Genomic DNA, 15826 nt, shown 5'->3' on the forward strand with positions numbered 1-15826 from the left:
TTCGTAGTTACAGATTTTCATAAGGTTTTGGAGCTTCTAACGCCTTCCGATCTTCATCTGCGGTCTAGATCTAGTCTTTTATTTTACTTTCTTTTGATAAACAATGTCTTTCATCTTTTAAGACTTTGTTATTCTTTTAATAATGCTAGGCAAGTAGGCTGAATACTTGTTTGGATCAATGTGATCATGTAGACGTTTATTGTTTTACTTTGATGGTTAGAATCTGTTGGAATGTGTTTACTATTTATCGTAGATCCATGTTTTACTAGTCTTTCATATTATTATCGGTTCTATATCCGAATATGTTAAGTTTAATTCTGATGACAACCTATGATCATACACTAGGACTAATATGCTAGGATGGAAAACACTAGTCGGTCTATAACTAGATGTAAAAGGTGATTTACTTGTAACCGAGGGATCCAAAACCATAATAATTAAGATGAATAAAATATGATGCTTAACAATGTCAAACGCGATCCAGTGACTTGGAAACGAGCACTGTGGTCACCGGAGAGAATTATTATCTGGTCATGGCTTAAGAGCGGGGTAACTAAAAGATGAATTAGTAACACAAACTTTAGGTCATTAATGCTTAAACAATGAATCTAACGAGAATTTATTTATAGGTTAGTGTGAGTCTAACTACAACACTAGTAATTAGGCAAAGTGGATCTAACGAGAATCTGAGCCGTGATTAAGTTTCCAACAGTCTAACAAACAAGTAGGATAGTATTTGATCATACCATGAGATCGGAGATGCCAAACAAATATTTTAATTTTATTACTGTTATTTGCTTTCTCAAACTATTTTCAGACTGAGCCTCTCACTGAATAAGCGGTTGCGGCTTTTATTTACTTTTTATTGCATTAGTATAATAGGAAATCGTGACAACCCCACAACCACTAAAATTATACGTATTATTAGATTAGGTAGTGTAAAGCGTCCATGCGAACGATCCTGTAGCTTATCACTAGACCATACTACGTTGACCGGGTTCTCTGCTCATAAGTGTGTGGTTTAAGATAGTTACTTGTACGACATTTTATAAATTTAAACACATAATTAAAACCACCATTAGAGAAAAACAAAACTCTCGTGATAAAAGTTAAAAAACATTAAGCTGAGAACCAAATTTCCGTGCCAAAAGTTATGAAACTTTGGTGGATAAAGTCAAAAAACTCGAAGTTATGCATAAAAAAGTAGCTAGGATGAAACTCTAGCGGCAAAAGTTTAAAAACCATAAGTTATGTGGAAAAAAAACTTTCGTGACAAAAGTTAATTGCATAAATTGCTAAGTGATTATTATGACATTAATTGCATAAATTGTTAAGTGATTAATTATGGCGCATGGTATCCCGACCATGATTTTGGTAACCCGATCAGATTATTAATGACAGGGGGCCCGCTTTTCACTCTATCATATATACCATTATAGACATGGGGCCCACACTTTTTGGTTGGGATACCAAAAAATATGGTTAGGATACTAGGGGTGTTAATTATATCCTTTGCTTGATGATTAATGTAACGTATGTGTGTGCAGGTTATTGATTATTTGATGTTATCCTTCTTGTTGAGATATTGATCATTTAGCAAGTTTAGGGCCTTGGATATCATATTTTAAAAGCATAATCAGGTTTAGTTGAGGTTATGTAACCCTAACCTCATGTCATTTTAGTTTTTCATTTCATCTTTGTAACCTTCAAGCCCTAGCTTCTCGTTTTGTGCAATCCCTTTGGTTTTGGTGTCATTTTGGTGTAACCGGTGCAAATTTTGGTACATTGAAATCCTTACAGTTGTGACACATTTACCACAACTCATTTTGATGTAACTGTAATCATATATTGACGTTCATTTCTGGTCATAGTCCTTAAAGTGCAATCAATTAATATTAATGCAATTATTGACGTTATTTGGTGATCCCAATAACCTAAAACGTATTCCTATGATTTTTGTATCAATTAATGTCATTGAATGGTCAATTGGGGTTATTTATATGTCTCCTTGATTTCTGGAAAAGGGCTTGGTGTGTTAATATCGTTTGATGATCGAAACGTCTTGCAAAATGAAATGATGCTCAACAAACACCACATATGTGACACAAATTTAGCCCTTTGGGGTACTTGATGGTTTTCAAGCGAATATGCGACGCATAGCTTTGCATGCGACATAAATTTGGTCTTTTTCAAGGCTAGTAGGTTTTAACAAGCAAATATGCGACTAACGTAGGTTTTATTGGTCGTTTAGCTTGATTTTGGTCGATATATTGTTTATACTTTTATTCTTAGGGGTGGGAACACTTTTCAAACATGGTAAAGTATTAGTGGTTTTTTATGGAGCCCATTGAGCAGAGACACATTGAAAACTTGGTTTTCATAATAAAGGTTTATTTAAGACTTCTTATACGTATCATGTGTTTTGGGAACCAAAGAAAAATTATGATTGATTTACTTGTTTGTCAAATAGCCAAAGTCGGTCAAACCGGTTCGTTTTGCAAAACCATGTTAAACTGGACTCGCTTTATAAGTAGAAGTGTGACATGCAATGTCAATTAATTTATAAAAATTGATATCTTTCGAGAAATCTATTTTAGAATGTGGTGTAAGTTTTTCAACAAAGCAAATGAAACTTTGCTTGGACAAAGGTCCATTGCCTTCTAAACTAGAAAAAGAAATTTATCTAAGATTGCACCATTAGATATACAATATACATTCATATGGCTTTATAACTTTAGATATACAATATACATTCATATGGTTTTATAACTGGTATGTTCAGTTGTTTATTGGATTTGAAACGAGTCCAAATTTAATATAATATATATCATTAAGAGGATTGACACAAGAATTTTTATAAAGATATATCATCACTATTCTATAAATAGATATTGATTCCAAAAATAATTATTAAATTAAAGAATGAAATAATCATTCCCCCTAAGCTGAAAAGTGTTGTGTATCATGGTTTTTTCATACATCAATGTATATACTTTGTTTTATAAATATTTGTGTATCAACTTTATTTTATTTATTGATCAATATCATATTTTATTTGTTTAATTATACACTTGTTTTCAATAATCCATTCTTCAAAAATATTGGGGTTTTAATGGTCTTATGTAGTCTAAAAAAAAATCTCTTATATAAATAAAATAAAATTCGAATGATATCATGATTTTTTAAATAGTGCTTAGTTGTGATTATTATATTTATTTCTATCAATTATATCTTTTTTATTTTTTTCATTTATAACATAATTCTATAAAAAGTTTAAATTATTTTTTAATAGATTTATGATATATTTTATTTTTAGCTTAAGTCCAATGTAAATTAAAATGTAATTATCTAATTTTTTTTAAACGACTATATGTCAATTTTTAAATATAATATCACCATCTATTTTTGTCTTAATATTATCAACCAGCCTGTCTATATTAAATAATAAAACAATTGTTATAAAATCATCATTTAAAAAAAAATTTAAAATAGCTTAATTGTCATCTCTAAATTCTTTTTAAAGTTAAGTTTTTTTTGTTTAATTTTCTTATGATATTATAAGCACATTCATTCTTTTAAGTTTTTATAATTTTTATTATTGTTATTTATGATGCTCTTTTCTATAAAAAAGATAAAATAAGTTTTTATTTCCTTTGAAAACTCTAATATTTTATACATAGTCTTTAAAATTTTCATCATATAAATTGTTTTATCATAATAGATTTTTAAATTATCTAAATATTATGCAGGTTAATAAGCTAAATATACATTCGAAATATAAGATATACTATTTTGAGATTATGAATATGGTTGAACTATCTCATAGTTCTTAAATATCGACATAAGTTAATATTACAAAAGTTTTATTTATAAACCCGGGTTGAACCCGGGTTAATTGGCTAGTACATATACATATATTATTATTATTATTAATCTGTAAATATTGTATAGTTTTTATAGATCTATTTAGTCCAAAACAGGAAATAAGTAAAAAACACTCATTATTATCCTATAAATAATTTGTTTTATTTTGTGTAGATCTAATTAGTCCAAAATAGGAAATAAGTAAAAAAGAAGCAAAATATAGACTAGGCGGGTAACGTACTAACGGTGTACATTGAATTTTGCCGGTACAATCGCAATTACTTTTAATAATTCTAAGCAAAGGTCGTCTCTTGACTCTCTTTTGTTCATCTTCCACTTCCCTCTTTCTTTTTTACTACTATTAAAAGTCAAACTTTCCTTCCACTTAAATTCATTCTTTCTGCCACTATCTTTTTTTTTTTATATATGTATATACTTGATAATAATAATTAAACAAGATTCTGCATACTGTTTTTTGATCTTGGAATCCATCTCAACTTTTAAAAATTTATCTACTTTGAGGTTCTGCAGTAAGCTGATCACATGAAGGACACTTCCGTAAGTTTATTACTATATGTTTTCATTTTGGACTGTTGATATTTTTATTTTCCAATCCCGTTAGTGCCTTTTTAGCTAAAGTTGATGCCTTTTTTTGCTACCGTTATAGATTGAACTAATCTACTCAAGTTGTTCTTTTTTATGTGCTAGATGAGTTTGTCAAAAAGGAGATCAAAATCGTTACTTTGTGGCACTTTTTTTGGGGTTATACTAGTCTCTGCGGCTTTCTTTATAGCTAGCGCAATCATCATTGTAAAGCATAAACAGGTACACAAAACTTTCCAAATATTTGTTCATACTCTAGAGTAGTTGCCTTAGATAACGTGTTTTGTATCCAGAGGACCCTTGGTTATTGGCGTAAGGCATCACCTGACCCCATTTGATTGTCAAGTTACGTTTATTTACTTGTTCGGTATGATTTAAATAGTTTCACAACTTACGGGGCATCTTGGTTCAGAGGATTCCTGAGCTACGAAAGGTTGATGCCAAACAAGCTATGCCAACAAATGTTTGTGAGGTTTGACGCTCATTCGGATGTTCTATAAGTTTCTTGATCTATAAAATAAGCTCAAAATTGATTGTACTATAAAATGTTTCTTGAAGAATTATTGCAGTCAAGATGGGAGTGAAGCATTACCAAAAGGAATTGTAGTCAAAACATCTGATCTAGAGATGCGGCCATTATGGGGACCCCGTAAAAAGAGGGTGCGCGCTAATTTTCTTTTAAATTTGAACGTTGAGGGGAAATAGTTTTAATTATAACTAGTTTCACATCATTTACCAGAAAAACCCCAAATCACCGATGAATTTATTGGCTATGGCAGTTGGAAAGAAGCAAAAAGCAAATGTTAATGAAATGATCAAAAAGGTAATTTTTCTCTAATCCTAAGGGCAAGATAGTGCTATAAACAGATTCATCTGACATTGTTTAATATAGTTCCCAGCAGACGATTTTGTGATCATGCTCTTCCATTATGACGGAATTGTGGATGACTGGAAGGATTTAGAATGGAGCAGTCGTGCCATACATCTTTCTGCTATTAGTCAAACAAAGTGGTAAATTTCTTTCTTTTATGTAGTTCTTTACTTTAGTGGAGTTCTTGTACTATACAATTGTAATTACAGTTTGTTTTCAATGGATGGTTCAGGTGGTTTGCTAAGAGGTTCTTGCACCCAGATGTTGTCTCAGAGTATGCTTACATTTTTCTCTGGGATGAAGATCTTGGTGTCCAAAATTTTGATGCTGGAAGGTTTCGCATTTGTCTGTACACTTTTTGTATCCTAAGATTATCAGTAAACAACAAACAAGTGTGATCATTTTTATGATTTTAACAATGCAGATACATAGCCATTCTTAGAAAAGAAGGACTTCATATATCACAGCCTGCACTTGATCCTGAGAAGTCAGAGGTGCATCATGAAATGACAACACGAGAAATAGGATCAACGTTACACAGGTAAATAGTGAAAGCAATTTGGGTACATTACACTTTTCGGATCAAACCTTCTTGCGCTAGTGGTATTGTATTGCAAGTATCACATGGGTCATTTTTAGTTTCTCAAAGTTTCAAACAATTCAGATCAGGTTTGAAATCTGTTAGCTGGTATATATTTTGACTTTTTCCATATCCTGGTAACAGAAGGATCGAAAGAATGAGTCGCTCAAAAAAGCATTGTTATAGAAACAGTACAGATCCTCCTTGCACAGGGTAAGATGGTCAAAGCTTCATCCAGACAAAACTTAGATTCATTTTCTTATTTATGAAACTATTTTCAATGTGTTACTTTAGGTGGGTTGAGATGATGGCTCCCGTATTCTCAAAAGAAGCATGGCGTTGTGTATGGTATATGATTCAGGTAACCACACATACACACGCATAATGAGTGTCGATAAAAAATTTTAAGCATCACACAAAGCACCTCGATATTATTAATTAAGATATTTCTATATGTGACAGAATGACTTGATTCACGCATGGGGATTGGACATGCAATTAGGCTATTGTGCACAAGGGAATCGAACGCAATATATTGGGATTATTGACTCTGAGTATGTTGTTCACTATGGTCTTCCTACACTCGGGGGATCTGAAAACAAGGTTCGTTTCTTAACAAATTACAATACATACTGAACTACTTTATGTCACCTTTGACTTCTAGTCCTTTTTACTAAATTTTTCTTCTGTTAGCCTAAAATACACACAATCTTTTACTATCAATATGCGATTTTTGATGAATCATGTTATTTCTGTTGAAGTAAAATGGTTTATAAAGTATATCACACGTTTGTAACATGATAGTTGACTGATGCACATGGTTAGATTTGGGAGCATAAGTATGAAGAAAGGAATGAGTGCACATGTTATCATGTGGACTGATCAATGATTTAAAATTCTTATTTTATTGTAGACAAATAGTGAATCATCAAAACAGCCTTCACAGGATGCAGTGTCATTGGAAACCAGTCACATTGATATAAGAACTGAGGTACATGTATTTCTGCACAACTTATTCTCATAAATAACTTATAATTTTTAGCTTTTGATTAATACTATGATGATTGTATTAATCTGATATTCTGATCATTATGGTTTAAACACAAGCTAGTAAAACACGAGATTAATCTTTTTGTTTCGTAACAATATACTTTCAGGCAGAATCTGATTGATGTTGCTTTCTAACAACAAGTTATGTAATCCTAAACTGAAGTTTCTTTACAACAAACTTTTAACATGAAATTAATTTTTACAACAAACTTAACATGTGATTATGTAGACAAACTTTTTTAATAGCATGACTATATGATATATTTATTTAATTCTGAAGGAAAATAGAACGGAAAAAAAAAAACACTCCACCAACTGACCACTTATTCAGCATAATGTTTTTCTATTATGACTACAAATTTCAGGAACGTGTACCAAGTTTTCATAACAGTTTTTTGAATGTGACTCATTCGTATGCAGTTGTTAAGAATAAACATATTTTAGAAAGTTATCACAATAAGTTTCAAGGTACGAGAATTTTCGTTATAGAGAAAAAAGTCTCGTGCAAAATGGAATCAAAAGCAATTAACTAGTTATTTCAGTTTTAACATAAAATGGTTCAATTTTGACAATGAAAACTGATGGGAACTTTTCAGATAAGGGGAATTAAAAGTTAACACTAATACATTTTTTTTTATGAGAAGCCAAAGTTGTTACTAATATCAACTTTACTTTAAACAAAAATCTTATTGATGCATATTGACTAGAAAGACATAAATGAATCTATAAGATAACGATTCAAATATAAATGTTATTTTTTGATTCTGCAGGTTCGAAAACAATCATTTAACGAACTAGAAACATTTAAGAGAAGATGGCGAAAAGCAGTTCAAGAAGATGACTGTTGGGTTGATCCATACAACCAACATTGACAGAGACTAATATATATATATATATATATATATATTATATATATACATATATGCAATGACCACAAATTACCTTTACTTACAATAATTTTACAAATAGTCAATATACATGATTTTCTCAAATTCATATGTAGTTCACAAATAACAATGATTAATTATAAATATATATATATATATATATATACCATCCTTATGTTTTCGATTATATACTCGTATGAAAAAAGAGATTTGTTTACGAATTCAACTTATAATTTGGATAATGTTATAGGATCACACAATCAAATTCGAACCTTTCTGCTAACAAGCCCAGCAATAATCGTTCCCAGTTCTTCACCAGTATCCTCCTGTACATGATGTCCTGCCTGCAAAGCAAAATGTCGCCACATATAGTATGTGTTACCCAGAAATATTGGATGCTGCAAATATAATTTAAGGAGGTAGCAATCCTGGCCCATATACTTATGAATGGGTCGATCCAGGTTATGGGTTTGGAAGTCGGCCTGCATAAAGTCCTGCATAAATCTTTTCTCAAGTAAATGTATTCCTTTCCATGTGCTATAAGTTTTGTAATCATGTTTGACACAATATTTTTCTATTTAGGAAAGGAACATTAAAACTTTGACCAAAATGTGTTTCAGTCAGACACCAAACAAAAATAAAACGTTTTGACCTGTTATCCAACTCTTCCGACCCATCCATTTTGCACCTCTAATATATGTAGAAGGTAAAGTCCTCATGACAAGTTTTAGTACCATTGGAAGTTCAACTAGCCGAAGATTTGCAGCCTTGCAGAAATCTTCAACCCCATCAAACTCTAGCCAGCGGTCTCTTTGTCCCCAACATACCGATGTTTTCACTTTCCAATCATCACCCATCAGGATCTTTCTCATTTCTTCAACATAATTCTGCCCCATAATTAATACACCAAAGAAATGAAGACTAACTCAAAACATTGATAAGAGATTGTTTCCCTACACATATCTGTTTGTTTAATGAAAATTTACCCAGAGGTGGCAAAACCAACCTTTTACTTATGAATAGCTCAATTCCTAAGAGGTTTTATCTATAGCAGGTCTATGAATAAAACAAAACAAACATAGAATTACAAGGAACAGGTCATATGGGTCAACTTGTTAACCCAATGATAGGACCTATATTCTACAGGATATCCATATAAAGTATTTAGATTCTAGAGGGCATTTTTAACATTATTTTGCTGCCTTTATTTATAACAGCTTGCTAATCAAGCTATAGGATTAATTTTAATATATCATTAGGGTTGTTAGTTCTTCTATGGATGAATTGAATCGAGTTTTTAAGACTTTTAGGAGATCCTTTGCTTCTCGAAATGCAAGAACCTTTTTATTGTTACTGAATTCATTTTGACCAGTTACCAGCACGATCTGCTCATTTTTCCACCTCCAGCAACATGATAATAAAACAGTAAACGAGACAAAGAACAGTACTATACCTTAAGTTCCTTCTTCATTGCACGACTGATTGCATTTAAAGCAAATCCAGAGGAACCAGATGTAAGATATGGTCTCCTATACACCATAGCATCGTCTTCTTTCATTTTGTAAGGCCCACAGCTTGTCAAGGCTTTATCACTGGCCCTTAAAGGATCCTGGTTGGTGGGATGTCAAGTTCAGAGATCAGCATATACGCATTGACAAATGAAATCTTTTAATATTCTAGAGGTAAATGCAGTACAAAATATAACATGATATGTACATGGGTCAATGTGTATTATACCTGGGAGAATATTTCACCCAACAAAAAGTTGCTGAATATGGACAATGTTGAAGGCAGATTTGCATGCTTGGCTGTTAGCTTTAGTCATTGAACCAAAATTTACGAGAAAATTAGCGATTAGATTCTGATAATGTCTTCAGGCAACAACTTTATAAAGACATGATTTCACATTTCAGTAGGAATTTTAAACACATTGTGTACATTGACAAAAATGACTATTTATCCAGTCTTTAAAAAGGTAAGGGGTATCTATGAACATGAAAAGATATAAGGTTCAGCAACATATATGTATTATACTATATAGCAGCACTATAGCAGAGATGGCCACATGGCCGGGTTGGAACATTAGAGATCCGGTCAAAAGAGGTTCACGTCACAACATATATCTTTTTAGTTAGTACGGGTCAAACTGGAAAATTACAAACGATTTTGTCTCTCTTTCTATTTGAGTATTACAAATAACCAATATGTTATATGCCATGAGGATAACTATATTTTTGCAGCAATAATCTATTAATATACGAGTAACTACTATCATCTGAGGTGTTGTGTATCTTGAACACTTTGGCGAATTTCAACCTATTTGCTGGTTTCCATTTCAGTTAAATCTAGTAATTTCAACTCACATAAGTGTCTAAAGTGGCACCTCTACTTGATATGGTGTTTATTTGAATAAATTAAGTCTTATGTTTATATAACTGATACGATATGCAGAATAAAGCATAACAAAACATATCTAGAAAGATGAGAAAGTGTATACCGGAGGATTAAGCAGTATGAGATCATTCAACTTCTCCTGATGATTGCTTGCATATTTAACAACAATGGGTGCAAAATACCCCTGCAGGTTAAGAATGTGATTTATTAGCTGTTACTATCTGCAGATGTCTTTTCTGACAAATTAGGAAGTTGAAATGGATAGAAAGACAATACCTGAACAACGAGTGAAACCTTTTTAACGCAAAGTTCATCAATAACAGATTCTAAAGCCGATGTAAATTCTGCATACCGACAAATGCTACACAATATGAAACTTTTTATTCTCTGTTTTTTTTTTCTTTAAATCTTGAATTTCAGAAAAGATATCTAAATAGAGAAATAAATTCATATTCGGTGGAAGAGCAATTACCATCTAAGGTATAATCAAATCCATATTTGGGTTGGGGCTTATCTGAATATCCAAATCCTGTAAGAATAATAATAAAAAAAGATGGCATCAAGACTATAGACATATAAGCATTATAACTTCAAATATCCACCCCAAGAATAAGAAACAAAAGAAAAGTATTTATATCGTGTATCATCAAATTGCAAGAGTAAGTGGAAAGAAATAAACGAATTTGATGTAAACCTAGCCAATCAAAAGCGATAGCATGATAATCCTTGGATAGCAGTGGCAGTACCTTGCGGTATGAATAAGCCTAAAAAACAACAAATGAAATAATTAGAAGTACTCTTGCAGTCTGCATATCCTATTTAGAATCCACAAACAGAACTCACTTGTGAAGGAAATCCATGAATTAATATAACAGAAGGTTTATCGACATTTCCACTTTCTACGCAAAACCATCTAGTGCAAAAATTATATATAGAGAGCATGTTTCAATAGGTAAGCCCTGCAAATAGTCCACCTTCAATTACTGCAAAATAATCACCTAACTCACTATCATTTTCAATCATCCATCCTATGAAAACAGTGACATTTAACTCATCAAGAAGTTCAATTAAAAGGTTGAGTTTAACCCGAATGATGTAAATGATCATCACCCGTTAGTGTTAATAGCTAGAAATAATTCATGTCAAATGACCAAAAAAAATATTTGGAAACAACGAGTGTTTGCAACATCTATTGACATCTGAAAGTTGATTTGTCAGTGGATGGATGGAGGACCAGTTAGAAGAAGAATAATTCAGAGTGTACCTAAAGACATCTGTGGAGGCTTGAGAACTGCCACCCATTGTAAGACCAAATATTGGATCCTTGGCCTTTTCACCGGCGCCATAAACAGGATGTGCTTTCATCTGATAATTAAAGATGTCAAAAACAATTAAAATACTGACTAAATTCGAAAAGACATTGTCTTGGTGATCAATATGATAGGTTATATACCAAAAGGCAAAAACCAAGAGAAAATTGAACCCGAATAAAATTTGCACTTTACAGGAAATTAAACAAGGGTAGAAATACATCACTAAATCTAATATTAGCTAATGATTGAATGAATGGATGACTGAATAGAGAGAAACATGTGTATATTTATACATACATATTTGCCTTGCTTAAACCATTCATCAGCTGGATTCGGTCCATCGGAATACTTTCCTGTATAAAACACACACATTATATATAATCAAACCGCACATCATGAATTACTAGTTGTGACAACAAAGTTATAATAAACCTCCGCTAAACGAGAAGCCATCTCCAGCAGAAACAGGTGCATCCAACAAATAACCATCCTAAGATCATTAACAATTACGTAATTACTACTATTAGTAAATACTATAAAAGTAATGGAAAACATACCAAGTAAGAAATATTCAAAAACTAAACATACATTGTCAACATCATCGTCATCGTTTCTAGATTTGCATGTGAATGCGATTGATCTGTTCCTTGCTTGCTGAAGGATGTGATTGTAATTCTTAGACTTGACTAACGTTGGGCCTCGGACGAAGGACAGGGGAGTAGCGTTGTTGGATTGAAGGATCATGGCTGATGCCATTTTCAGGATTACGGATTTATTTGGCGCCAACGAAATATGAAGTGGAATGTAGATAAAGAAAGAAAGGAAGAAAGAAAACAGACAAGAACTACTTAAACCTTATGTTGTTGTTGTGTTTGTTTTTGAATCATTAAATAAAGATAGGGCCTCCTTGGTTCTCATTCTTTCCTCCTTTTACACCACATGGTACTACTATACTATTTTATACACATATTTTTTTAAAAACGTTGTTAATACTCGTATAACGGATAGGCTTGTGCAACGCTATAAATCAAATTGAGGCCAAATAAAAGTTGATAAAGGAATTGATCAAAATCCATACTTGAATCGTAAAATTGTTCTTAACAAGTACTTCAAGCTTAATTTAGTGTCTACCAATCCAAAATTGTATTTAGATATCGTTTCCCATGCGCACAAGTGTTATGGGTCCGCAAAAGGAGAGGTTTGTTAAATATCTGGTTCGAACATGGCCCTCTTTAAGAGTAGCGGCTCATTGCTTATCCATTGGCCAGTCCTTGGGGTAAAGGAACACCAGGTCAAGGTTGCCGGGCAAACTAACATTTTGAGATGTATTTTGTTGATTGTTACTCATCAATGGATGAGCATATTTTTGACTTCAAGTTGTCTTTCAAAGAGATTAAAAATATTTTTTGACTTTGTTGTGGCATCCATACAATAGCAAATGCAGAACATAAAGATATAAACGTGCGCATGACTTAAACTGCACTTTAATGGATGAAAATTTAGTAATTGCTGCTAAGAAATTCATTACTTTAACTTTTTGCGTCATCTATTGCAACAAACTATTCAGATTATCTGGTTCTAGTTTTTGTATATTATGATAATCACTTTAAAAGACAAATATGCGATAACTCCTTATTCGCCAAACCATCATAACTATCACATTTTGGTGGATTTGTAGTAAGTAGTAACTTAATTACAAAAGTTGCTAGGGTCATGTACACAACAGTTCTATCTATCAGGGAAGACGAAAAGCTAATTTGGGTAAGTAATCAATTTAAACTTGTAGAATACATGTTTATTATATGCATTATTAAGTTGCAGTGTGTTGAACTGTCGAAAGTCAACCAAATACCAACAGAACCCGTGGTAACGGGTTAATATCACTCTGAGTCGAGAATTGGTCGAGTTAGAAGCATAGTATGACCATAAGAAATTCAATGAAAACTCAAATATATCAAACATCATAGACAATTTTTCAAAAAGACCATCATCCACTTAATATACAACTTGCCATTTCTAACAATCCCAAGAGGCCGAAATTATGGTTACACACTTACTTAACATAGTAAGGAAGGTCAAGTACATATAGAAGAAAATAAGCCCAAGTTACACCCGAGATTCCGCCAAAGAAGAACCCACCAGTGAACTTAGCCCAACCATCAGCCGTTTGAAGCTGGTCAGGCTGCTTCTTTCTCCCGGTCAAGGTTAATGATGGTGCGATTGATGGCTCACCCTCTTTAAAAGATGCAATTCCGTACATTGTCAAGCAAATACTTAGAATCACCACCAATCCACCAGCTGCTAGTGATCCAGCTGCACCTGCATACTCAGTGTTCCTCAATGGGCCTGCTTTGACAAATGGGCCCACTAAAAAGAACCCGTGAGCTAGACCGACCTCGATACCGCGTAACAATGGGTTCACTGCAGTGCGGTATCCAGGAAGGTTTGAAAGGTACCATGCAATCAATGGGCTTGATGTCACTGGAGTCTCAAGGCTTCCTATGAATGGGTCACCGTTGATGGGTTGAACCACTTGATAAGTGGGCTGCATAGCATATCATAACATTAGTTGTTTACCCATTGTCCGATTGTCGTAAGTAATATTAGGCTATTAATGCTTTTGGACTTTTAATACCTAAGATTGTTTACTCATTATTTGGGGACAATTAGCATGCATATATCACTTAAAGTCTTAAGTAACGAGTATATAAGCAGAACTATATATATGAGGTTAATATTATTTGGATGAGGACATGACCTATATACTTAAAAAGATGTTTTTCCTAAGTTGCCAAATTGGATTCAGCTAGTATACTTGTCTTTAGTTAGGGACCTATATAAAGACATATGATAAAAGTCATAACTGAGAAAAGAAAAAGGACCTTTTCACTTTGAACAGCCTTGATGGTGAAGGTGGATTTGCCAGAAGAAGGCAAGACTCTAAATGGTGAACCAGAAAGGCCCTTGGGAGTAACAAGCCCTCTTGTGAATGAAGTTGCAAAGCTGCTCTTTAGTTGGCTAGCCATGGTTGAGGCTGATGTTGCCATTTTGATCAATTCAGTTATCTCTCTTTTAGTTTTTTTTTCTCTTTAGCCTCTGTTCTATACAACTCTGGCCAAATGGTTATAGAAGGAGGAGAAACATAGTGACTTGGCAAACCAGATATCTTTAGCTCATTATTCTGTGGTTCTCAAAAAGATTCTTCTATATACATGTTAAATTGTCATTGGTCGTTTGTGGCTGGATAGATTCTCCCCTATCCATAATATATTTGGTTTGGATGGATTGGATAAGATATTTTTTGTCATTTACTGTTGTAATAGAATTATGTATGCATATTTTTATGGGATTACTTTTTGAAATGTAACTATCTTTGACCGAATATCTATAGTAAGAAAAAACTAAAGTTATATGTATTGTACGTAAACAACTCGAAAAAATGTTTATTATATGTAAGAAAACATACGTGGCAACCATATACAGGTGTCATTTGTCAAATTTTAATTGGTTGAAAAAAAATTCTTACATACAATAAACATTATTTCGAGTTGTTTACATACAATACACACAACTTTAGTTATTTCCTACTATAGACATTCGTTCAAAGTTTTTTACATTCCAAGAAACTAATCCCTATTTTTATTTTAAAAGTTAGTTGATAAATTTCACTCGTATTATTTATTATACAACAACGTGTGCATTATCTGTTCGTAGACTTTGTTATCAAAATATGTGTTATGTAACTTATGTGTTATATAAGTTATCTTTATGAAGTCCCGGAGGTCCCTATGGAAGCAGTCTCTCTAATTTTGTGTAGAGGTAAGACTGTCTACAGCTTACCTCCCTCATACCCCGCGCAGGGATTGAGCCCTGTTGTTGTTGTTGTTGTTGTTGTTGTTTATGGAGTCCCGTCTTAAAATATTGCATTTCATAATTTGAAATAGATATAAAATCTTTCTTCCAAAATGTCTTCTAAATAACACATAACTAAGAATTTATGAAGATCAAAATCAACCTTGAATCTATTGTTGTGGGGTTAATAAATAGATTCAAATTAAAATCTTATATACGGAGTACTACTAAAATATGTGAATTTTCCATCTCTTTCGAGAGAGTTCAAGGTTGTAAATATCGCTTTTCGGTATCGTCTCGGTCGACCACCGATAAGCGATATATCAGGGATATATCGGAGACATATCGGATTTATCGGGAATATATCATCTCGGTCGACCACCGATAAGCGATATATCGGGGATATATCGGC

General features: G+C 32.7%; 3 protein-coding genes across 6 annotated transcripts; 1 reads left to right on the forward strand and 2 right to left on the reverse strand.

The window, feature by feature from the left end:
* Positions 1-4241: 4241 nt before the first annotated feature.
* Positions 4242-8465, forward strand: LOC122590872. Of its 4 annotated transcripts, none has more exons than XM_043763050.1 (13): positions 4242-4422; positions 4573-4689; positions 4850-4939; positions 5026-5127; positions 5207-5290; positions 5360-5478; positions 5571-5672; positions 5763-5879; positions 6063-6131; positions 6213-6279; positions 6381-6521; positions 6832-6909; positions 7739-8465. In XM_043763050.1, exons 1-13 carry the CDS (start codon positions 4408-4410, stop codon positions 7838-7840), a joined length of 1203 nt encoding a protein of 400 aa, XP_043618985.1. In that variant the 5' UTR covers positions 4242-4407; the 3' UTR covers positions 7841-8465. The 4 variants fall into 4 exon arrangements, with proteins under 4 accessions (XP_043618985.1, XP_043618986.1, XP_043618988.1 ...); XM_043763051.1 differs by having other exon boundaries at positions 4880-4939; XM_043763053.1 differs by lacking the exon at positions 4242-4422 and having other exon boundaries at positions 4597-4689; positions 4880-4939; positions 5037-5127.
* Positions 7897-12449, reverse strand: LOC122590874 (cis-3-alkyl-4-alkyloxetan-2-one decarboxylase). The gene is made up of 13 exons (XM_043763054.1): positions 12151-12449; positions 11995-12052; positions 11860-11915; positions 11514-11614; positions 11093-11162; positions 10944-11013; positions 10722-10778; positions 10526-10593; positions 10353-10433; positions 9593-9670; positions 9309-9464; positions 8590-8742; positions 7897-8199 (listed from the first exon to the last, which is right to left on the reverse strand). The coding sequence occupies exons 1-13, from the start codon at positions 12316-12318 to the stop codon at positions 8116-8118; spliced, it is 1200 nt and encodes a 399-aa protein (XP_043618989.1). The 5' UTR covers positions 12319-12449; the 3' UTR covers positions 7897-8115.
* Positions 12450-13533: 1084 nt separating this feature from the next.
* Positions 13534-14694, reverse strand: LOC122590850 (photosystem I reaction center subunit XI, chloroplastic). The gene is made up of 2 exons (XM_043763026.1): positions 14445-14694; positions 13534-14107 (listed from the first exon to the last, which is right to left on the reverse strand). The coding sequence occupies exons 1-2, from the start codon at positions 14607-14609 to the stop codon at positions 13616-13618; spliced, it is 657 nt and encodes a 218-aa protein (XP_043618961.1). The 5' UTR covers positions 14610-14694; the 3' UTR covers positions 13534-13615.
* Positions 14695-15826: the final 1132 nt, after the last annotated feature.

The sequence above is a fragment of the Erigeron canadensis genome, chromosome 3 (genome assembly GCF_010389155.1).
Source record: "Erigeron canadensis isolate Cc75 chromosome 3, C_canadensis_v1, whole genome shotgun sequence".
In the NCBI taxonomy this organism is placed as follows: domain Eukaryota; kingdom Viridiplantae; phylum Streptophyta; class Magnoliopsida; order Asterales; family Asteraceae; genus Erigeron; species Erigeron canadensis.